This window comes from Staurois parvus, unplaced genomic scaffold, assembly GCF_062004578.1.
Source record: "Staurois parvus isolate SC_StPar_1 unplaced genomic scaffold, SC_StPar_1.0 ptg000438l, whole genome shotgun sequence".
Classification (NCBI taxonomy): Eukaryota; Metazoa; Chordata; class Amphibia; order Anura; family Ranidae; genus Staurois; species Staurois parvus.
In genome coordinates this window covers 2,253,391-2,277,928 of record NW_028318234.1, presented here as the reverse complement: position 1 = coordinate 2,277,928, position 24,538 = coordinate 2,253,391, and the positions used below count along the sequence as shown (strand labels likewise).

Here is a 24,538-nt window from a genome sequence, read left to right as displayed (position 1 = left end):
AATTAAGTTATGTGTAATAAAATGGAATGACACAGGGACAAAGTATTGAACACATGAAGAAAGGGAGGTGCAAAAGACATGGAAAGCCAAGACACCAGCTGAAATCTATCTGTAATTAGAAAGCAATCCTGCCCCTTGTCAGTGGAAATTAATATCAGCTGGTTCAGTCTCAACTGATGGTCTATAAAAAGGTGTCTCATTACCAAGGTGTCACACAAAAAACATTGCATGATGAGTAAAAGCAAAGAGCTCTCTCAAGACCTTCGCAAACTTATTGTTGCAAAACATACTGATGGCATTTGTTACAGAAGAATTTCTAAACTTCTGAATGTTCCAGTGAGCACAGTTGGGGCCATAATCTGGAAGTGAAAAAAATAACATAATTTCAGCATAAACCAGCAATGACCAGGTGCTCCTCGTAAGATTTCTGACAGAGGAGTGAAAAGAGTTATCAGAAGAGTTGCCCAAGAGCCAAGAACCACTTGTGGAGTGCTTCAGAAAGACCTGGAATTATCAGGTACAATTGTTTCAAAGAAAACAATAAGTAATGCACACAACCACCATAGCCTGTATGCACGCTCACCACACAAGACTCCATTGCTGAAGAAAAGGCATGTTGAAGCTCATTTTAAATTTTCTGCACAACATTTAGACAAGCCTGTGAAATACCAGGACAATATAGTCTGGTCAGATGAGACTGAAATTGAACTCTCTGGATGCCATAATACACACCATGTTTGGAGGACAAATGGCACTGCGCGTCACCCCAAAAACACCATACCAACAGGGAGCTTTGGAGGTGGGAATATCATGGTGTGGGGCTGTTTTTCAGCATACGGTACTGGAAAACTGCATGTCATTGAAGGACGGATGAATGGAAAAATGTACCAAGACATTCTTGATAAAAATCTGATGCCATCTACCAGGATGATGAAGATGAAACAAGGGTGGACATTTCAGCAAGACAATGATCCCAAACACAAAGCCAAGGAAACTCTCAATTGGTTTCAAAATAAAGCTGCTAGAATGGCCCAGCCAATCACCTGACTTGAATCCAATAGAAAATCAATGGAAAGAACTAAAGATCAGAGTTCATAGAAGAGTCCCACGGAACCTTCAAGAATTGAAGACTGTGTGTGTGTAAGAATGGGCCAAAAATCACACCTGACCAATGCATGCGACTAGTTTCTCCATACAGGAGTAATCCTGAAGCTGGCATTACCAACAAAGGATATTGTACAAAGCATTAAATAAATTTCAGTTAGTGTGTTCAATACCTTTTCCCTGTGTCATTCATTTTATTACACATAACTCACCTACTAAACTTCTGAACTTATTTGTTTTGGTTTCTTTGTATGTATGGATTGCATGGGTTGTTACCGACATGTGGTGGAAATATATTTACCGAGAAAAATGGTGACGTGTTCAATACTTATTTTACCCGCTATAAATATACTGTATATTAATATATACATATATATATATATATATATATATATATATATATATATATATATATAATTTTTTTTTTACTTTGTTCATTTCAAACAGATATATGCTCTTTAAAGTTATTCTAAAGGTTTTTTTCTGGTAAAATAACAAACATGTTATACTTTCCTGGTGTGTGCAGTAGTCATGCACAGAGCAGCCTGGATACTCCTCTTCTGGGGTCTCTCGCAGGCCCTCCTGGCTCCTCCTTTCTGTCGGGTGCCCCCACAGCAAGCAGCTTGCTATGGGGGCACCTGCTGCTCTGTGTGTCCATTCACAAATGGAGTCACGGCTTGGCCCTGCCCCACCCTCTCATTGGCTGACTGACTGTGATGGATAGTATCGGGAGCCAATGGTGTCACAATCGTGCACACCAGAGGCAGACACGGCCCTCCATTTTGTTAAGAATTCTCCATATTTCCCCCTCATTCTCCCCCCATCCTCTCTGTTCATACACATTGACATATGGTCTGTGTGTTAAAAAGTGTCACAGGCCAGAGCCCAGCAGGGAGCCCCGAAGTGCCTGGTTGTCTAAGAGAGCGGTGCAATCTAGCACATTGTAAAAGATAACGCAAGCCTTCCCAGGACTTCAAAGACATTCCAGAGAAGCACGAACCAGATAACACTTTTAAAATCCATTTTTCCCCTATGTCTCATATCTTGGAATATGAGAGACTTACATAAAAACCAGGCATATCTTCAGATTGGGCACGAAGAGACAAACAGTTTGATAGGTCACTCTCCTTGGCTGGAATACATAGGAAAGCAGGAAAATAGATCTCTTGAACCATTCAGTGTATAATTTCATATTTCATATCTAATCATTCCTCAGATGTGTCTGCATAATAATCTTCCCACGGGTGGAATGTCACTTGTGCATATCGAAAGTTATGAGCCAAAATATGAACTAGAAGAGATTTTGGCTCTAGTTTAGGCCTACGCCCAGACTATCCCTCCCTAAACGGGGTATTGGTCCTTGACTTCAGAGACACCCCCTGCTGGGGAACTACAAAATGGGTTGTCAGGCCTAAGAAAGTTAAGTTAAAGAATTCTCCCTTTTACCATCAGAACCAACCTGGGAGACGAGCCCTTTTGCTTTGAAACTTGATCTGCAAATGCAAGGCAAGTATTTGAACCCTTTAACCTCCTTTCTGCTACCTCTTTGCTGTGCTGTTGTTCTCTGTGTATTTATATATATATATATTGGTTACATCTTTGTTCTGTAAATATTTTTATTGCAACCTTTTGACCTTTTAGTAATAAATCTTTCTTTCTGCAAGTGTTGAACTGTTTCTATAGCTCCTTATTGCAATTTATGAATTCCTGACTCTAAAAGAGCACTACTGTGTTTGTTTAACCCTCTGTATAACCGGCCTGCGGTGACCGTGTTATACAGACGATTATCTCAACCATTATGGTGTATAGCTGATATCGCCGAGTTTCCTCTTTCTCTGTACAAAAAGGAGGTGGTGGCAGTGTGAAGGGTTAATTGCGTAATTAACCTGACCCAGTAACAATCGCTCCCAGGCTGCTGGTACATAGATTGTGGTCCAATTAGCTGGAAAATAATTGTGCAGGGTGCAGCTGGGCATGGCATTGTTACGCACGTGACATCGCGGTTTTAGATTGGCCAGTCCTTCGGTCACGAGTTTGGTGAGAAGGTCAGGGGTCTGACGCCGCGTTCGTCACAAATGGCTCCTTCTTCCTGTCCCAGCCAATGAGGAGGCAGAAACCCGGAACAGCAGAGGCTGTTGTTCACATTGCTGGATTGCGATGAGGCTCAGATAAGTATTGAGGGGGCTTGGGGAGCTGCTGAACACAGAAAGATTTTACCTTCATGCATAAAATGCATAAAGGTAAAAAACTTTCAGCCTTTACAACTACTTTAATGCTAAATATATTTAGGGAGGTATGATGGTATAAGCACAGCTGGTTTTATTATAATCTGCTTTAAACATACATCTCTAGTTTCTGAAACATAATAGGAACATATTTACATACCAATATTTTCAAGCCTAAAGGTTGTTTTTAGGCCACAGATGGTCATCTTTGCATTCAATTCTGCTAGCCAAAAGGGGACAGTTCATATATGATTCTCAAACAACATGTAGGCAGGTGCAGTCCATACTCCCCACTGTAGCTGGAGCTAACTGAAGCAGCAATATGGAGGGGAAAGGCAGTTGTGAGGAACTTAGTTCCTCTATGACTTCCTGCGGTCACCCGGAAAGAAGGTTTTTTGGATGCTGAGACCTCTCCTGACCTTTGTGGCCATCTTGGGTGAGGACAGAGCTAATTTAAGCCCCCTGATTTGGCGCGCTTTGTGTGTGTGGTTAGTGTAGGAACAGGTTCCCTATCTGCCAGGGAAAGTACATAACAACAGGGAGAAGTAGGGAACGTGCACTGAGTATGCTATCTCCACTTAGGAAATTGGGTTGGACCAGCCAGGCCATGTTCCTGTTACTTGTTGCTGAAGCTGTCAGCATCATTTCAGGCTACAGAACCACTGCTACTAGCCCTGTAAGTGGCTCCAGACGGGCCTAGTTGTAACTTGTTGTAATGTTCTACAATATACAGTTCATATTACTTCACCTCTGTGTGTTCCCTGCCGCCAACCCACCACGCTGCACCCTGTGCACACACATTCTTACATTGTTTGTATTATCATCAACCAAAACCCCAGAAAGTGCACCATACAAACACAAGACACACTAAAGTAATCAAAATTCAATAAGCATTTGTTCTTTTTCAAAGCAACAGACCAGGAAGTATATCCAATATGCACTATGTGCACTGCAGTCACCCATTGCATCCAATCATATTTCTTTGGTGTACAAGGAATTCTGATTAGTTCTTGACAAATCTCCCTGGAGTTCAGCTATTTCAACTAATTGATCCCAGACCTTAAACCAGCCATATTTCTGAAGCCCTACTGAATATTTGATGATTGTGCTGCCAAGTGTTCTATATTCACTTCCTTTGGGGTACCCAAACACAGAACTTACAACATCCACCAAGAACAAGGGATGATGTGCAATCTGAGTTCTCGCAGAACTTAATGTGATTAGACCAGTCCTTCAACTAGTCTTTCAACTAGTCCATCATTCTACTGGTACATGAGCAAAGATTACTTGACCTATTTTCACAAATGACAGCTGTAAGCATATCACATGGCTTACTACAACTGACAGCTAAGGGGAGCTCCTATGATCTATTCTATTGCTCTGTTTCTGTGCATCCTCAAACTGCCCCACAATGGCTATTGATAATCACAAATCAAGTCGAAATCGAGTCCCAAATCGAGTCGAACTTGCATGACATTAACCATTTACTCTGTAAATATGCAATATAGTAAGAAAGAAAAAGGATCTGTCGCCCATAGGAGCTGTGTTTTTTCTAGTTCGTTTTGCTCTACAAAGATGACAGCTCTAATCTGACCATCTGCTATGGACAAGACTTTTACTTTATGTTCCTCCAGTTATCCAGATTATCACTGAAGTTCATAAACAGAACATATTTTAGCCAGGCAGTAAGAGGCCTTTTCTAATGTAAATAGGAGGGATCCAATCTCCTTTTATGAAGTCGGTTACCATGGATGTGGGCTACTGAGCACAAAGCTTGCAGGGTTTGCTGATTTATCTACAAAGGAGTAAAAAAAAAAAAAAAACCAAGATGGAAACAACTGAGATATTTTTCTACAGCGAAGTTTAGCTGCGTGTATAGAACTTGCTATGACAAGCAATATAGCCAAAATTCTGAAATGGAGAACTGGAGTGAAACACTGTCACATAATAAATGTGGAGAGGTATTTCGTTATTAAATAGATTTTCAGCTTCACTTATATTACACAAATGATCCTCTCTCTAATATTTAATGCAAATGAAGTCCACGCAAAAATGAAAACCCACCAATGAGGAGTGTTAGTTCAATGAACTGATGAAGGATGTGGGTCAAGAGCAATATTTGGGGCAAAGTGGCAGTGTTTACTGAGAGAGCATACCCCAGACATGTATACTAAACCAACCACACTACCTTTTTACACAGCTAGAGCTCTTTCTAATGGAGCAAGGCTCCTAGGTTTGAGGGAGCACATGACTTCCACCATGTGATGGTGCTCGAATCTTATCATCAGGCTTGAACACGGTCACATTGGTGGGGCTCATGACATGCTGACATTGTCAGCCAACACCAACACTGAGAATGCTGGGATGCCAACCAGTGGAGGTGTCAAGGGAGTATGACTCAGTAATTATAAAGGCCTTGTGGGTAGGCTATCTGCAAATACTACTACCAGTACACACTAAGAAAAAAGCTAATGACCGAAGTACATATCATGATGACGTCAGAAAGGCTTGTAAGAAAATTCTCAGGCGACAAAGGCAAACTTAGGCAAATATAGCTATGTACTAGTGTAGTGGAAGAGGAAGTATAGGGTTGTTCAATGCTTCTGATAATGCATCTTTTTTTCTATTCGATTATTTCCGTATAATTACTGCACACATTAAATAAAAATCGTAGGTTATGTTCACGTACGATAAACATTTTCTAGCTTGCACCCTTGTTTTTTTTCATTCAAAAAGTCTATAAAAAATACTAACGATCAGATAACTGATCGATCGTTTCTTGTATGAAAATTTTCGTGCCACCTGCAATGCTTTATTAGGACAGACAGGGGTTGATTTACTAAAGTCAAATAGTCTGTGTATTTTGCAAGTGCAGTTGCACTAATTTTCCCTAGAGCTTAGTGAATGTGGTGAAGCTCTGAATATTTCCATCCAATCATGTGCAAGCAAAAATGTTGTTTTTTACAATATTCCTTGCACCTGACTAGGTACTTTTTACAAAGGGAATTTTTACCACATTCACTAAGCTCTGGGGAAAATGAATGAATCTGCACGTGCAAAGTGCACAGTCTATTTGCCTTTAGGAAATCAACCCCAAAGTATTCAAATCTAGTTTACAACTGAAAATGGAAATCTGCCAGCATAGTACACACAGGGCTAATCATTACCTCTTCAACCCCCTTGCATTCCACAGGAAAATTCAGTTTAGTAGTAAAATGTAAGATTTTCTCTGAAAAAGGGAAACCTAAACGTGGCTGACTAGCTCAAGTGGTCCTGCATGGTTCTGAGCACTTACCAACTTAGCTTCATACTAACTGGGCCCTAACAAGCGCACAGAAGACACTGTAGTGCTCTTAAAGGGACATTGCTCAATTCCAAATGAGAATTTGCTTTACTTCACAACTAATCCTTGTCATCTAGTTCTGAAGACCCGCAGTGAGCTTATGTGTTTCTTGATAGTTGTTCCTGCTCACTAGGGAGTCAGCAGTCCCCTCAGATTGGAGGCAGTGGATTATTTCTGAAAGCAGGTCTGATAATAGTACTTGTTTCTTTACTGTGAATATTGTTACTTTTGCTCATAATTGCCAAGAGTAATTATATTTGCTGTACATATCAGTGTCATTTTGTTCTTTTTATCCAAGTCACCTTTATTTGCAATATAAACTTCATATTGGTTTATACTAACTTGTGTGTGAGTCCATTTTACAGTTGTGATATATTTTGGTCACAATAGCGCAGTGGTGTCAGCAGAGGTTGGGCTTTCAACAAGAGGTCCAGATTGACAGGGAACCTAAAAATTACTAAGCAACCCTTAAGGGGGTAGTGCTACAATTGTATACAATTACTTGCTTGTAACTGCACTTTGAAGCTAAAATATGGACACACATACTATATTTAAATATATTCCTTAAAGTGTTACTAAACTCACAACAGTATAATCAGTCTGTATATGCAGTAAAGCATGCTTGTTATACTCACTGTGGAACCTAAGGGGTTAATCTTCCCCATTGTGTAAATAAGGCTGTTTGATCCTGTCTTCTCTGATCCCCTCTCCTTCTTCTACTGTTCCCAATCCATTTGCTGATAGTACAGAGCTCTAAGAGTCACTCTGCACATGCTCAGTTTAGTGTGTATGGATAGAGAGTTTTTTTCTTTCTTTAAGAGGGTGCATGTTATCAGTACACGGCCAATCAGCACTGTTCAGACAGAGGGTCAGGGCCTATGCAGCCTCATAGGACAACAGAGCAGAATGAAAACTCCTCCTACAAGCTTTAACCTGTGCTCAGCCAGACACTGATAGAAGTCACAAGACTGCTATATATTGTTGATGAGAAAAGGTAGCAGTTTATGTTTACTAAAATAATTGCATTTCCATGTTGTATGTACTGTGGGAGGCCATATATAGTGAATGTATGGTCCTGGGTTTAGTAACACTTTAATGCCCATAAAATTATATAAATCAGCTTTGGGTTCACCATCACATAACTTCAGAAACACAGATATTACTTTGAAAAGTATCATTGACATGAGCACTGTGCTGCACATAGCCTGTACAGAAAGCAGAGCTGTGGGAGGGGCCTAGTAGGTCCCACCCACTACAGATAGGCTGCAGAAGACTATAAGAGGGGGCAGATACAGGACCAGTCACCCTGCACAAGGAGAAAGAGAGTAGCAGAGATTGGTCTTTATTGCAGTAAACACATGCAGAGAGGTAGAGTGTTGAAATTGTATCATGATGGATTACTGAACAGATCTAGAAGATTGATGCCTGTGTCCCTTTATTGAATAAGGCTGCTGATCACATATTCACCTACTCCTTACCATAAAATCCTGCTCTTGTTAACCAATGAACCCCATACTGTTTATAACAGCTGACTAGAATTCTGACTAGAATAAATACAGCAGTTGGAATAAAGAGAGCAAAAATCTAGAGACACAGCGATAGTTCTGACTGCCCTGAGGACTTCATCTTCACAGCGAACAGAAGGGAACAAGGTCACTAAGACCTCCACACAGCTGTGAGACTTCTATATGCTCGGCTCAGAAGGAAAGAAAACCAGTTACTTTTCAACTTTCTTAACTCGCTTCTTAGGGAACTGACTACAGACACACATACTGTATAGGGTAAAAAAGGCATCACAGGCATTTAGAATTACCCCTGCCTACCTATACCAGGTAAGCCACAGACTGAAACCTGGAGAAGTATTTTTGTGAGTAAAAATTGCAAAATGTGAATTCAGGGTGGGTGGGATACAGTCTAACCTACTGAGAAAGAAGGACATCTTTTTGCACAAGGAATATGGGAAAGAATGTATTCCTGACATATCCCCAGTTATGAGGACAACTAAGAATTTATATGCAAAAATAAGTTAATAAACACACATGCTTTTCTTCTACCACTACTTTTTCTTTATATTGGGTTGTGGAAATATTAATTTTCCAATCATTTTACTGTCGGTTTACTGTCCTTCAGACTTGAAGGGGGCCAGACTGTTACAGTGAATGTAGAAAATGCCCCCTTCGCTGGTGTCAGTGGAGGGAATGGGGGCCAATTGTTGGTATCAATGGGGGCAATGGTGGCCTTTCTCTGGTGTCAGTGGGGGAATGGTGCCCCCTTGTTGATATCAATGGGAGGAATGGTGCCCCCTCATTGGAATCAGTGGGAGGAATGGTGGCCCTTCGCTGGTGTACATCATAAGTTATGCAATCCAGAACTAAAACACTTTGGAATCTATTTATCCTTTGAGACTGAATCCACTTTAAGAAAAAGTTTAAACAGAACATATTTTTTAGTTGACCAAAGTCTTTAAAGGAATGCTACACAATGAGCATTGATAGTTTTCTTCTATGGGATAACTGTTCTGGAGGCCAGCTCTGCATGACAAAATACTGCTCTGCTCCATCTATGTGTCATTGGTTTTACCAGTTCTTGAAATATATATATATATTCATGAATAATAGTAATGTTAATAGTATGTTTTTTAGGTAATCTTTGACATTGTTAATTTGATGGCAATGTTGTCCGCACATGGCCCACTCCTTCAGGCATGTATGTTTACCTAGCTTCTCGTCTACCAAGCACAGCACCCCCACCCATGTAAGTTTAATTGTCAAATGGTGTTGGGAATTAGATAAAGGGTGATGTTATGGCCATATGACTGTGTTTGGGCCTGATGATTGGCCCAAACTCTGTCACTTGGCTCATGTGCTCAACAATTCCTGTAATCCCCTGGAAGTGTATCTTTAATTATGCAGGGTGGGGGTTAGATTCCAATGAATGCTATTTAGCTATCTTTATGAATATCAACAAAACATGAGCTGGTATTAGAGGGAAAAACTGCTCTACCTAACTTAAGATTTCAGTTCCTCTGTTACAATATTTATAACTGGAAATGGCATTTCAAAGATGACTTTTCAATCATCTTTAAACAAGAAATCAAACTTTTAGATTTTCTTACCGTTCTGTAATAGTTTCCCTTAGTCCACTGGCAACCCCTTTGACAACAGTACTAGCTTTGGGTGTTAATACCACCTGAGAAATAAAAAAGGAGCCTTTCTTCCTCCGTTCAGTAATTGATGATTGTAAAAACTGAATTAGTTTTTCTGTATCTGTGGTATTAGCCCATGGGGCTGGCATCATCTGCCCAGGCCAGAGAAATGGAACTTCAAGTGCCACTGGACTGTGGTAGAACACCAAAATTTGGTAGTTCCGTTCCCAAAGATAATGAAGACTTACTTCCTGGGCAAAAATAGCTGGGCATGTTTTGTTCCCAAATATGTCCTTCAGCATCTGAACCAGGTTTTCATGATGGTATTTTTGCATCCCATAAAAATGGTTGAAGTCCAAAAACACCACTTCCTTCGGGTGAGTGTTCAAAAAAGCATTGATTTCTTCAAGGCCTTCGTTAACTTTGGCACTAAATAATCCATGAGCGAAATATAACTCATTATCAGGGTCTCTAGGTTTCGTTGAAATCCGAAGGTCAAAATATCTTATTCCACATTCCATTTGGCTGGTAAAGTTCATTGTCTGGGTGGCCAACCACTTTCTCATGAGCTTTTTGGCAACTGTTCCAAACACAGACACAAAGTTCTGGACAGTCTCTGGCTGTTCTGGTCCAACTGGAGATGCCTCATCAATGTAGAAGCTGAAGGAGTCATGTGATCCTGAAATACAAGAAGAATCTGTAATTTATAGTCAAAAAGCAAAGAGTAAACACATCTTGCACACCTTACCCATGACAATCATAAACCTCCCCTATTATTTTACAAGTGTTGGTTAATATATGAAAGATACTACTTTACTAGATGATATGGATAAAAGCTCTACTTCTTTTGCCTTTTTTTTGGATTAGCCCCAGGAAGCATTTTTTTTTTGCAGCTCTCACTCTGCTTTTTCACACTGACCTTCACGTCCCCTAAGACTAGAAACGTATAACAGAAAATTTTAATTTCAGTTTCATTCACTAAGTTAATCATTTTTTTCATCATAATCGTTATGTTAGAATGATTCATTTTAGATCCGATTCGTTATTTCAGGAGAGTATATATTCTGTGTTCCAAAATGATTAGTATTTTCAGTAGTTCTGCTATTTTTTTGTATTTTAAAAGTTTGGCTATATTTGTTTTAACGTAATTAATTAAAAACATATTCATTGGTTATGTTATTACGTTGGATTAATTTCCCCTTTCCCAACTGACTTTTTTTGTTGGGCCGTTCACGTACAAATTAAATGAGTGGTCTCTCAAGTTCAACAATACAAAAAAGAATCTCATTAGAGTATTCACGCTACACTCACTGGAAAAAAGACAAATGGATGTTAATCAATTCGGATCATTTGTTATATCGTTACATATCATGTCATCGGAATGATACAAATTAATACAAATTAATTTGTTGTTTTCATTATAGTCTATTTTGGATTAATTAAAATTTGCAAAATCATGCAAATTTCATCAAACTTTCAATTCATAACGAAACAAAAGGCACATGTCTACTCAAGACACTGAACTGGCATATATTCACAAGACTCATGTAAGAGGACCAATAGCTTTAGCATGTGCAGACCTGCCCTCTAAAACACTGTTACACACTTCTTCATTATCAGCAGCCAGCAGGACAAAATGACAAACTCTAGTCGCTGGCTAACGTTTCTTTAAGAAACACTAGAAATTTACCATTTCACTGGTAACAAATGAAACAGCCTATGGGTCAACTCAAAACCAAAAACTGCTTCCTAGAACATCAACTGTACTAAAATGATAGAAATGTGACTGGCAAGTCAACTATCAAATAGGTAGCAAGAAGCCTGTACTAGGAGAACAACATTGAGGCTACCATTGCTACCTTCTTCTGAAACTTCTAGTTTCCTGGACCTGTGACAAGTATGCTATCCAGGGGGTCAGACCTCTCTATATGTGTGTTCCTGGTCAATGACCCAGAAAGTGCCAAAGCAACTAGATCAACATGAGATTGTGGAAATTAATATTCGGATAAAATCAAATTGCAGCCTTGTATTTGTCTCCGTAAATGTTTACTTTAAGTACCAGTTTTGTGCCAGACCATCATATGGTGAAACAATTCATAAGCATGAGGCTATCTGGCACAGCCAGTGGAAATTATATGCAGATTTTTGGCTTTTCCTGTAAGGTTACTTTTTTTGGTGCAGTGGGTAAAAAGAATCCTGCCAGCTGTATCTATGGTGCAGTTTCCAGCAAAATGCACATTCTGGACAGATAAATAGGTATATTAAAATGGCATGTAAATGCACTGCAAAAAGAATGCAGAGGTTTGACTGTATCCTGAGAGCTGAACTCTGGACTGGAGTAAAAAGGTTACCCTCTCAGTGGGGCCCCCTCCACATTGCAAGGGTTACATGTTCATTTTTGTCTAGATAGAGAGGAATAAGCACAATATTGAACTTATTCCGCATTTTCCCAGCAATTGGAGCTCTCCTTCACTCTCCAACACTTCACGGATATGGATGGGCCCTTTGTATTCTCAAATACAGTGCAAGATGTTGAAGAATGGCAACCAGTACAGCAGGGAAGGGGGGTAGCTTTGGAGGACTGGTCTTACGAAGGGGAGGAAGCCTGTGGGAGAAAAGGATATGTTTCACCTTATTACTTTCCCCCTAGACAAAATGATGGGGTCACTTTTTCTCCAGTTCAAAGTTCAGCTTTAAAGATGAGCTTGGCTCCTCCTAATCTTTTCCCATACCTCACTGTTGTTCTTCTAATGCTAGAGGTGACCTTGTTGACGAATAGGAAAACCTAGTACATAGAAGGAGGGAACCAAGCTTGGTATTTTTTGTATGTTAAAATATGCATACGATTTCACTTGTCTGTTTCTCTGACTTACAGAGCATTTTGAATGATTTGCGGTTTCTTTGGGTCTAACCTCTGGTTATGTACTTTTTCATCATATGCTGAATATTTTCATATTTTTTTTTTCCTTTAACCCATTGACACTGATCGTACACAAATATGTGGCCTCTCGGCGTCTGGGTCTTGATACCGAGCAGCCGCATATTTGCGTGTAATTAAAAAATACATATGTGCTGAGAGCTCACGCCCTGCACACTCCCAGCACATAGGTCCACTAATCCCGCAAAGGTCCCGATCTCCCCTTTCGATCTGGACCTTTTCCGATCATGTGACCGCTGTGACAGCGAATTATGGCAATCACATAACCCTAAAACCCATACCCGCCTCCCGGCTTCTGAAACTCTTAAAGGGCTCTTAGAGGTTAAATAGAGATAGCTTAGAATAGCTAACATTCTCAGGGGCGTGAATATTTTTGAAAAAACTACTTGTCCAGGGACTAAATCGGGAACCCCAATCTACTTGTCCCTCATGACAATCTACTTGTCGAGATAAAAAAAAAAAATTTAACCAAAACCATATTTAAATCGGAGGTGATTTTAGGAATGTCTGGGGCTTTTAAAAACAAATAGGCTTTATGGTATCTTAAACGTGTAATATTTTTAACATTCCATTGTTTATCTCCTCCTCCCCTCCCTGCGTGTCTCCAGCACCGCACCCGGGAACTAGCAGGGAGGGAGAGAGACCTTGCAGTGTAATGAGCACCGATTAGCTGCTTGTCAGGAAAGGGTGGGTCAGGGTGTATACTTTTTCCCTTTCGTTGCCAGAGCCGTTTTTGCGTTTTCACTGCCAGAGCCATTTTTGTGTTTTTTGCACATGTTTAAAAAATCATTTTAGGCTTGAAGATTATGTAAAAACCCCAAACATTATATATTTTCTGAAAGCAGAGACCCTATAAAATAAAATAGTAGTAGTTCCAATTTTTTATGTCACAAGTTATTACCGCAAAATTTCATTAAAAAATACAAGTAGGTTAACTTTAGGGCACAAAAAAGCAATGAATTGCCTTATATTTTCGTAAAATAAAAACGATGAGGTTACAGTGAGTAAATTGATATCCAACTTGTCAATCCTTAAATTTGTGCGCGCTTGTGAAATGGCGATGAACTTCAGTACCCTATATTTTCTATAGGTCGACACATTTAAAGCCCCTAATAGTTTAGTGTTACGGAGGAGTTCTGGTGCTAGAATTATTGCTCTCATTCTGGCGTGTGCGGCAATATGTAACGTGCATCTCAATCGACAGTTTCATGCGTAGGTGCCCTAGCATGTGCTTTTATGTTTGCACGTGCGTATATGTGGGGGTGGGGGCCTCAATATTTTTTTTGGGGGGGGGGATGGTATGTGCTTGGGTGTAAATTTCATTTTTTACAATAAAAAAAACTAAACTTTTTTTCGTTTTACTTTTTTTTGTCCCCTATGTGATGATTTTTGGTGGCAGGTTCTCTTAGAGACATCCAAGGTCTAAAAGACCCTGGATGTCTCCCCTCTGATCCACTGGAGATTGCTCTTTCCTGGACATTGCATTACAATCTCTCAACGGGGACCCGGAAGTGACATCATAACGTCACTTCCTGGTCAGCACAAGAAGGGGAGGGGAGTGGACTTGTCCGCTCTTCTCCATCTCCTCTAGTTGGGGGCAAGCAGAGCTCGGGACACATCATGCCAGGGCGCAGAGAGGCTGGCACTGTGTGGAAGCAATTGCTTCACCTGACAGGTGAGCCCCGCTGTTCGCAGTGCTAAAGGTAGAAAGAAACTACCTGCCCGGCACCCAGAACTACATGTCCCAGGAGTTGAGCGATAGAAATCCAGTATCCCTGATTCTGTTGGGTTTTTATTTCTGTTGGTGACCCAATTGGGTAGATCTTCCCTCATTTACTTCCGAAACAAAAAATGGGAGAAACAGTTGTCACCAGCACAGGAAGGCAGAGGCAGCAACAAAAACTTTGCCAAACGTTTTAACCTATCCCGACTACAGTTTTGTCTGTGTCCCTATTGGAGAGATTTGAAGTGAAATTGCCCCAACAGGGACATGAAATATAAACTTAACAGGGGATCCAACCCTTTATCAATGTATCCAAAACCACATACAAAGTTTTGGCTGCAGTTGGCATTTTGTTTTGCTATGCAAATCTAAATACTTACAATTTTTTCATGTATCTGTAGTTTTTTACCCATGCGTATGAGACTTAACTGTCTTTGTATTAATATTGCCAAATGAAAAACCTTGCAGCATTTATTCTGAATTTAATATAACAAAACAGGCACCTATTGAACCCATCTAAAGTACTTATACATTTATCTGTGAAACTCCAGGTTAGATAAATCTTTCAGTCTTTAAAAGCTGCGATTGTTGCATGCATCTAGCAATTTGAATGTGAAAATGATTCTGGAACGGTGAATTTTACCATAAGTGGTTTTATTTCTATGTTCATCTCTGTGGTATAGCCGGCGGGAGTTTCGATCAGTAATTGCCGGGCATCAGTTATCTTGCCAGTGACTAATGATCTGTCAGGTAATGAAGACAAAAGTGGGTATGTTGCATATCCCACCTCAGTAATCAGCACAGGCTGACAATGACAGTCCAGATTCACCTGCCATAATAGATACAGAAGACATACTAAGCTTTAGAGACAGGTAGCCCGCTGTGACTGAAACTGAGATGTTCCCAGCGCACAAACACAACTCTTCCAAAAGAGCGACTTAGAAAATAAAAACCTATTTATTTACACCTCTGTATTCTATCTGCCTGTGTATCTATCTTGAGCAGCATTTCTCAACCCTTTTTGTCCCAGAGCGATAATTTTCAGGTCTTGTTGAAATCCTGCTTAAACCAATTCATTGAGGATCAGTGGAAAAAGTATCCCATACATTGGTGGCCCCTGGGAAGATTACCACAAACAGCTAAAAAAAATAATTGCTGTCATTCAGCAGGCTCTGCCAAGTTGCACTGGTCCCAGAGCTATGCAGACACTATCAAACAGCAACCACTGGAGAAACTCTAGGGTTCCAAAGAAAGTATGGCTGCTCTGAAGGACTCCTAGGGTTTCATGGAGCCCTGGTTGAGAATGGCTGATCAAGACTTTGCAATAACATTTTTCAAAGCTATAATATTCCTTCTCTGTCTAAACAATGTAAGAAGCTTACTAACCCTCAAGGAATGTAAAGAACTTAAAGCCCAATTTTAAATTCATTCTTCTAGACCTTCCTCCTGAAATACTCCTGTCCAACCTGAATGTGTATTTTTTTCTTTTTTCTTTTTTATTATTAGATTTTCAGTAACTTTTTATTCCAGTCTTGCGAAGTACGGAATCTTCTCCAGCAGTGGGTGGTCAGTGCTGCTTTCTGTACCATTACACAGTGAATGAAGGGTGCTGTGATGTCCATAGCATCCTGAATTCACAATATATCCTCAGCCTTCCTGGTTAAAGAGGAACTTTACCCCCCTTCCTTATTTTTTTTTTATTCCCAGCTTACTGTTTTCAATGAATTATCCTTAGTAAACAAACTCACCCACCCAGCGAATCCATAGTTGTCCTATTGTAATCTCATGGTAAAAGAGGCTGCTGGTAAATGGGACTTTTTAGGTACCAATATCTGCTGACGTCCAGCATAAAATTACAACTGCATGATAAAATCACATAGAACAATATGTAATTCCATAAGGAAATGGTTGAAGACAATTCAGCTATGCACATAGATTTACATCTTTCCAGGTATATTGACAGAATTATTTTTCTCTAAGGCCAGAGTTTTCTAGGTTGTGTATTACAAGTACACCAGGAGGCTAATCTGTAACAAAATATTTAGAAAAAAATATGTGACTCTGTTACAGGAGAAGGCAAGAAGTAATATTGGGAAATGTGGCAAATGAAAGTGAAGGTCCACTTTAAATAACTCATCATGCATCATTCACCCTGGAAGTCTGAGGGCATCTAGTGACAGAATACTATTACTGGAAAGGTGGTAAGTATTGCATCCAGATTTTTATTAGTTTTAAAAGTGTCAGACACTCAAAAGGGATCTTCAATATTTCCGGATCATACAGCTGCACCTCCAGTAATGTTGTGTACCATATCCAGTGCAGAAAATGCAGCAAAGGATCTTCTGTTGGTGAAACAGGACAGAAGTTGCAAACAACGATGAATCTGCACAGACATACCATCAAGGAACATAAAAAAGGTGACCTTTGCACACCTGTGGGACACCATTTCACACAACCAGGCCACAATATGGAAGACCTCAATGTTTTGGTTCTGAAAAGAAAATTCAAATCTATCCAGGAAAGAAAAACATTTGAACTAAGAATGATAATTCTATTTGACACAAAAGATAACGGCCTTAACTTGGACATGGGATTCCTCAACCATTATCCGACAGCTTTATGACAATCTATTAGCTGAAGCTTGACCCCCTCTGTGTGAGTGTAGTATCCCCCCCCCTCCCCCTTGCTCTTGATGTATCTTATCTGTAGCCTTTTTTTTTTTCTCAATCCCTTCTAACATTCTGCTTAAACTTTGTGATTTGTAATAGTACTGTTTGGACTTTGAAGAAGGGGACATACCCCAAAAGCTTGTCCTCAAAATTGTATGTTAGTGCAAATAAAAATGTATCACGGACAGTACTCAATTGTTTCTGTCGCAAATGCACTAATACGGCTACAATCACCTCAAGCAAAACGGAAGATACTGCATATAGCCGCATAAAGAAGCAGTTAACCAACCTAATCACAAAGGAAACACAGATCAACAGTGATACTTTCTTTCTCTCAAGATGCAAAAAGAGGAATCTCATACCACAAGGCCTCCGGATTAAAAATCCTTGCGTAAATACAATCAACTCTCCTTATGCAGAAGGACTTTGCAGACGCACCAGTGAGAGATTAAGGAATCAAAAGGGTAACTATCCGGATACAAAAACAGTCTTTGTTTGAAACCCTAACATCATTGGACCCTACCAACATTAACCAAATCAAGAATGAATTGGAAACTTTACAAAGACAAACACAAAAACTTGCCATGAATGGGAAACAAAAAAAACTTCAGAAGCTGCACCAAGAGCAGACCTTTTGGATACAACCTAAACATAAACATAAAAGCAACCCAACATCTATACCTCTTACCATCAGTGACCTGGAATCTAATCCGGAATCCCAAAGGATCCCTTGTGTAAATGCTGACCAGACTGAAAATGTGGATATAACAGAGGAACTTGGAATCATCAACTTGTCAAAGCATAAACTTTCCGAACCAGAATTAACCATCCTCTCCAAAGGCCTTACATTCTGCCCAACCACCAAATTGGATCATTTACAAGTATTGTCAGATATGGAGGATTTCTTCAGGAGACTAAGGCTCAAAGAATATTTCTACAATAATGAAAGGAATCCTAGGACAATGGAGTGCTACACAAAGAAAAAGAACAGCTGCTTCACACCTCCACAAGGACGCAACCCCAAACTGGACACCTATATTGATAGCTTCAGATTGCGAGCTACATCCCTGATATCCACCCAGCAAAAGAAAATTCTGTACAATCTTTCACCACTAGAGCGAAGGGCTATACACGATTTGCGCAACAATCAGGCCATCACCATCAAACCAGCGGATAAAGGGGGAGCAGTTGTTGTGATGGATAGAAAAAATACATACAAGAAGGCCAGAGGCAGCTGGAAAATGCCATTTACTATAAAAAATGGATTATGATCCGACCCAGGACTTTACAAAGCAATTAAAAGGTCTCATTAAAACACTTCCAGCCCACCTACATTTAGAACTTATAAATGCGATTCCAGATCATCCAGAAATCGGGGACTTCTACATGCTGCCCAAAGTCCACAAGCCAGGAAATCCAGGCAGACCCATCATAACAGGTATGAATACACTCACCGAACAAATCTCAGGCTTTGTAGGAACAAATTTTAAAACCGTTAGTCATGAATACTGCTAGTTTCCTGCAAGACACAACTGACTTTCTGAACAAGATCAACAACATACAGCAATTACCATCTAATACACTTCTAGTGACTATGGATGTAGTATCCCTGTATAGTAATATCCCTCACAAGGATGGATTAGCTGCATGTCACAGATCTTTATCATCCTCACCAAACAACAAATACACTGCTGAGGATGTTACACAGCTCATTGAATTCATACTTACACACAACTACTTTGCTTTCAATAAAGACATCTATCTTCAATGTATGGGCACTGCGATGGGAAGTAAAATGGCACCCCAATATGCAAATTTATTTATGGCTGACCTGGAGGAACAATTCCTGAACAGCATGGAACAAAAACCATACAGATACTTTCGCTATATTGATGATATTTTCATCATATGGACAGAAGGTGAAGAAAACCTAAAACAATTTTATTCATTGATGAACACTTTTCATCCATCAATCAAGCTAAAAATGGAATACTCAAACACACAGGTCAACTTCCTAGACACCACAGTATACATCAGGGATGATACGCTTCACACCTCAATATACAGGAAACCCACTGACAGATGCAACTACCTCCACAGTTCCAGCTTCCACTCCCAACACACGAAACGTGCCATCATACACAGTCAGGCCATTAGATACCACCGAATATGTTCTGACCCAAGAGACAGAGATAAACATCTTGGGACACTAGCAGACGCCTTCCATAAGAAAGGTTACAAGGACAAAACTATCAACACCGGCATAAACACAGCCTTGAGAACCCGAAGGCAAAATCTACTTCAGTACAAAGAGAAAAAAACAAACAACCGTGTACCTCTAGTAACCACATACAACCCAGCACTAGAAGGAATAAGAAAAATAATCAAAGATTTACAACCCATCATAACACAGGATGGAACTCTGAAAGAAATATTCCAGCAACCCCCAATACTGGCTTTCAGACAACCCCCCAACCTCAGAAATAAACTAATCAGTAGGAAACTTCCTTCTGACTGTAATGTCACAAATAATGGAAGCAAACCCTGCAATAAGAAACGCTGCAAGCTGTGCAACCAAATCAATCCATCAAAAAGTGTCAGACACTCAAAAGGGATCTTCAATATTTCCGGATCATACAGCTGCACCTCCAGTAATGTTGTGTACCTTATCCAGTGCAGAAAATGCAGCAAAGGATCTTATGTTGGTGAAACAGGACAGAAGTTGCAAACAAGGATGAATTTGCACAGACATACCATCAAGGAACATAAAGAAGGTGACCTTTGCACACCTGTGGGACACCATTTTACACAACCAGGCCACAATATGGAAGACCTCAATGTTTTGGTTCTGAAAGGAAAATTCAAATCTATCCAGGAAAGAAAAACATTTGAACTAAGAATGATAATTCTATTTGACACAAAAGATAACGGCCTTAACTTGGACATGGGATTCCTCAACCATTATCCGACAGCTTTATGACTATCTATTAGCTGAAGCTTGACCCCTCTGTGTGAGTGTAGTATCCCCCCCCCCCTCGCTCTTGATGTATCTTATCTGTAGCCTTTTTTTTTTTCTCAATCCCTTCTAACATTCTGTTTAAACTTTGTGATTTGTAATAGTACTGTTTGGACTTTGAAGAAGGGGACATACCCTGTAAGCTTGTCCTCAAAATTGTATGTTAGTGCAAATAAAAAAAGTATCACGGACAGTACTCAATTGTTTCTGTCGCAAATGCACTAATACGGCTACAATCACCTCAAGCATTAGTTTTATTTAATTTTTTTTACACATCCAGAGGTAACTTTTTCAAAAAGAATATTTAGCCCACAGCTGGACTCGTCATTCTTCTCTTGATGCTGAAAACACAAAGTATTGCTGGATAACTTTCCAGACTGAAGCCCAATTCATCTGTTTCTACTGTTCTGCTACTGTTGAACTCTGACATCGATCTACAAACTTTGGATACTAAAACATTTCTAAGAAAATATTAGAATGGAGACTGTATACTCTGTGCAACATCCCTAAGCTCTTGTCTTTCTAAGTTTATAAATAGCTCATCTCCATCATTTTCCATCACTCTGTTTCAGTTTTATTGAAGTAGAAGAAGGCATTCCTCGCCCCACCTCACAATTTAAGAAGCACTGATTAAGAGAAAAAGGAAAGCTGGACATTTTGAATCAAAGCCACATTTAGCTCTGAGCATAACACTTCAAATTACACTTTGCAAACTATCAGCAAAATCCTGCTTATTACTGCCTATTTTCTCTCCCACTGTACAAAGTGACTGCAATCCAGCACAGCAACAAGGCTATTGTTGAGATAATACGCCTTCATCAATGAGTGAGACTAGGAAATGGTAAGCTAAATAAAGGAGCAAAAAGAGTGGTGAGAACTGCCGCATTAAAGATGCGAACAAGAATAATAAACAAAAATGGTACGAGAATATTTATTCAATGCTACCAACAAGAAAGAAGAAGTCTAAAAAAAGGTCAATGGGAAACTGCAGATGAAGCAAGGAGCAAAGGAGAGGAAAGAAACAATGGCAGTAGAAGGGGAAGAGAAAGTAAAAGAATGAAGGACAGGAGGGAAGAGAGAAGGATGAAGAAAATGTATACGCAGGTGCCTACATAGTATGTTGGTTGCTAGTTAATTAGACTGGGCTGCCCAGGTGGGAAAAGGGTTAGCATTGTGTCTGCCTATTTACTGGGCTTTTTCTGGGCCTCTCCTCAGGACCAGAAGAGCCCCCTCAGGAAGGACTGCATGGGAACAAGCTACAAGGTCCACATAGGAAGATGTAACCTATGGCAACCAGCGAGCACCTGTCCGAGGAACCCTTAAACTCTACCAACTAGCACTTGTACAGGTATGCCTGGGCAGCCACAGATTAGTTAGCTAGAAGGACTGTGTTTTGTACTTTGAACTGTAATGCTGAAGAAAACATTCAGTAAAGTTCTTTTACCTGTTCAAAAGCCTGGTTTGAATTCACTACAAAGAAGTACATGGTGGTGCATGGCGTATTTTTAAAAACAGGGCCTGGCAAGCACTTGAGGGTTAGAGGAGGAAGTCCTTCAAAAGGGGTTAACTCAGTGAGAATGATGAAGGAGGGTAACTATGAACTGGGGGGAAGGTAAAGGGGCTGGTCAGCAGCAGTACCTGGTATAGGTGATGGGTTCACTGGTAGTGAGGGGGTGGGTCCTATGGCTCCCTCCTTATCAGTCTTCCCCCCTCTCCAAGAGAACTGGGACTGAACTCACAATGTGGAGACCTTAGATACTTTGCCATCTGGTAGAGTAGAGAGAAGGAGTTAAAGAAGTGCACGCATGATGGCAGGACCCCAGTCTGTCTCTGGGAGTGAGGTGGCAGAGTTATGCTAGACTGATAGAAGGGGACAGGCTCAGTCCGAGTATGGGGATACCACATGTGTGAGCCTTTTTGGGCGCCTAGCCACCACATGCAGGAGCCTGAATTCCAATGACCACTTTGAAAGACTAAAGGTGCATAACTTCCTTATTTTACTTCCTCACTACCTATCACAGTTTCAGAGGCTCTGAAATGCCAGGATAGCACCCCCCCCTTTTTGTAAAGTAGACACCCCAAGGAATTTAAAGAAGGACATGGTGAGTATTTTGCAGATCTAATTTTTTTCTCACAAGGTTTTGAAATATAGAAAATAAAAAATATGTTTTGTTTTCTTTCTTCATTTTTCAAAAACTTGTGGCAACAAATGAGATCTGCAAAATACTCACCATACTTCTTATCAAATTCCTTGGGGTGTCTACTTGCCAAAAAGGGGTCATTTGTGGGGGGGTGTTGGTGCTATCCTGGCATTTCAGGGCCTCCGAAACTGTGATAGGTAGTTAGGAAGTGTAATGAGGAAATAAAGCCCTTTAAAAGCCTGAAGGTGCTTATTGGATTTTGGGGTCCTATACTTGGCTAGAATGCCAAAAAGTCTCTCACCCCCATACTTGGGAGAAGTAGCAGAATGTATTTTGGGGAGTAATTCCACATATACCCATGACATGTGTGAACAATAAATCATTTAAGTGACAATTTTGTGTAAAAAAAAAAATTTTTTTTGGCATTTTCCAAAAGCTTGTGGTAAAAAAATAAATTCTTCTATTGACTCAACGTTCCTCTCAGCAAATAGTTTGGGGTGTCTACTTTCCAAAAAAGGTGTCATTTTGGGGGGTGGGGGATTTTATGCCCAGCATTAGAAGTTTATGCCACCCATCACTCACTTCTAATCACCTGAAGACCAAGCCTTTTCTGACACTTTTTGTTCACATGAGAAATCAGTATTTTTTGCTAGGAAATTACTTTGAACCCCCAAACATTATATATTTTTTTAAAGCAGATACCCTAGTGAATAAAATGGTGGGTGCTGCAATTTTTTATGTCACATAATACTCGCGCAGCGATTTTTCAAACGCAATTTGTTTGAAAAAAATACACTTTTTTTTCACTTTTAATGCACAAATACACAATATATTGGCCAATTATTTGGTAAAATATAAAATATGATGGTATGTCGAGTAAATAGATACCAAACATGACATGCTTTAAAACTGCTCATGCCCCGTGCAATGGCGACAAACTGCATACATTTTTAATATCCATAGGCAATGTTTTAAAAGCTTTTACAAGCTACCATTTTAGATTTACAGAGGAGGTCTAGTGCAAGAATTACTGCCCTTGATCTGACGTTCATAGCAATAACTCACATGCATGGTGCAACCGCTGTTTACATACCGGCGCAGGGTCAATGCAGAGGGGCGAGGGTGTTTTTTTTTTTTCAAGTTATTTTGATGGTTTTAATTATTTTTACACTGTCCCTGTCATTTTTTTTTTCTACTTTTAATGCTATCACAGGGAATGCAAATATCCCCTATAACTTCAATAGGCAATGTCATAAATTCTTTTTCGAGAAATCTGGGGTCTATCAGACCATAGATATGTCCTCGGCCCTTACATTATCTAATCGCACCAAGATCAGTGTGATCAGATGCTTTCCCAATTTACAGATGACGCTGTTTATATCCTGCAAAACTGAAGTGATGAAATGCTCTTAGCTTCCGATTTCTTAGACTATGGAGATGATTGGCACCATTACGGTCTCCAATCCGCTCTGTGGTCAGCTGGCAGAAATACTGGCTGCTTTCTCAGGTTCTCCCAATGGTATGGGACTGCTCAAGAAGGCTGTGGAAGGCAGGGGGGCATCATCTCCCACTGCTTGTAAAAGTAATCCTGCAGCTAATTAGCCACTAGGATTGCTTTTACATGAAAGCCGATTGCCGGCAGAAAAAAACAATACCAGGATGAGGCCTGCAGCTGTAGGCCTCATCCTGGTATAACCATTCAAAGTCCAGTGATGTACCAGTACATCGCTGGTCCTTGTTGGGTATATATGCTAAGTTCTTTTTTTTTTGTATGCAGCCTTTGGGCTGAATGAAAAAAAGAGAAGAAATCTCTGCCAGAAAAAGTGTGTGGTATGCCCACCATTAGAATATATCCATCCACCTGCCTCCACCCACTTCTAATGGTGGGCACACATTAGGTCCCACGGTGCCACATTCACCAGTTCCAAGATTGTACAAATCTCTAAATAGTGGCACGCTTGAATAAAAATTGTCCACGGAATAAGTGGTACCCCATATGGAAAAAGGATGACACCAAACTATCTTACAAGTCCCAAACTATCTTACAACTGCTCCCCATGTAGTCTAGGCATCCGGGGGGCTCCACGTGACTTCCCTTGTAAATCCAAAACTTATATGTATAGCCTGTTGCCCTCTCACAGGTCTTATACATCTTGACCTCATATCTGGCACGCTTGCTGGGGAGAATCGTTTGAATGCAAAGTGCCAGACGCATCAACACAGATTTTTTTAGT

The 24,538-nt window shown here is 40.1% G+C and overlaps 1 protein-coding gene across 1 annotated transcript in view; it reads right to left on the bottom strand.

Moving 5' to 3' along the window:
- The window catches only part of PLCXD3 (phosphatidylinositol specific phospholipase C X domain containing 3), a 173,663-nt gene that overhangs the window by 72,109 nt on the left and 77,016 nt on the right, over positions 1-24,538 (bottom strand). Inside the window, exon 2 of the mRNA XM_089687813.1 lies at positions 9,788-10,496. Within this exon, the coding sequence (XP_089543939.1) occupies positions 9,788-10,496 (709 nt within the window). The remainder of the gene's footprint in view (positions 1-9,787; positions 10,497-24,538) is intronic.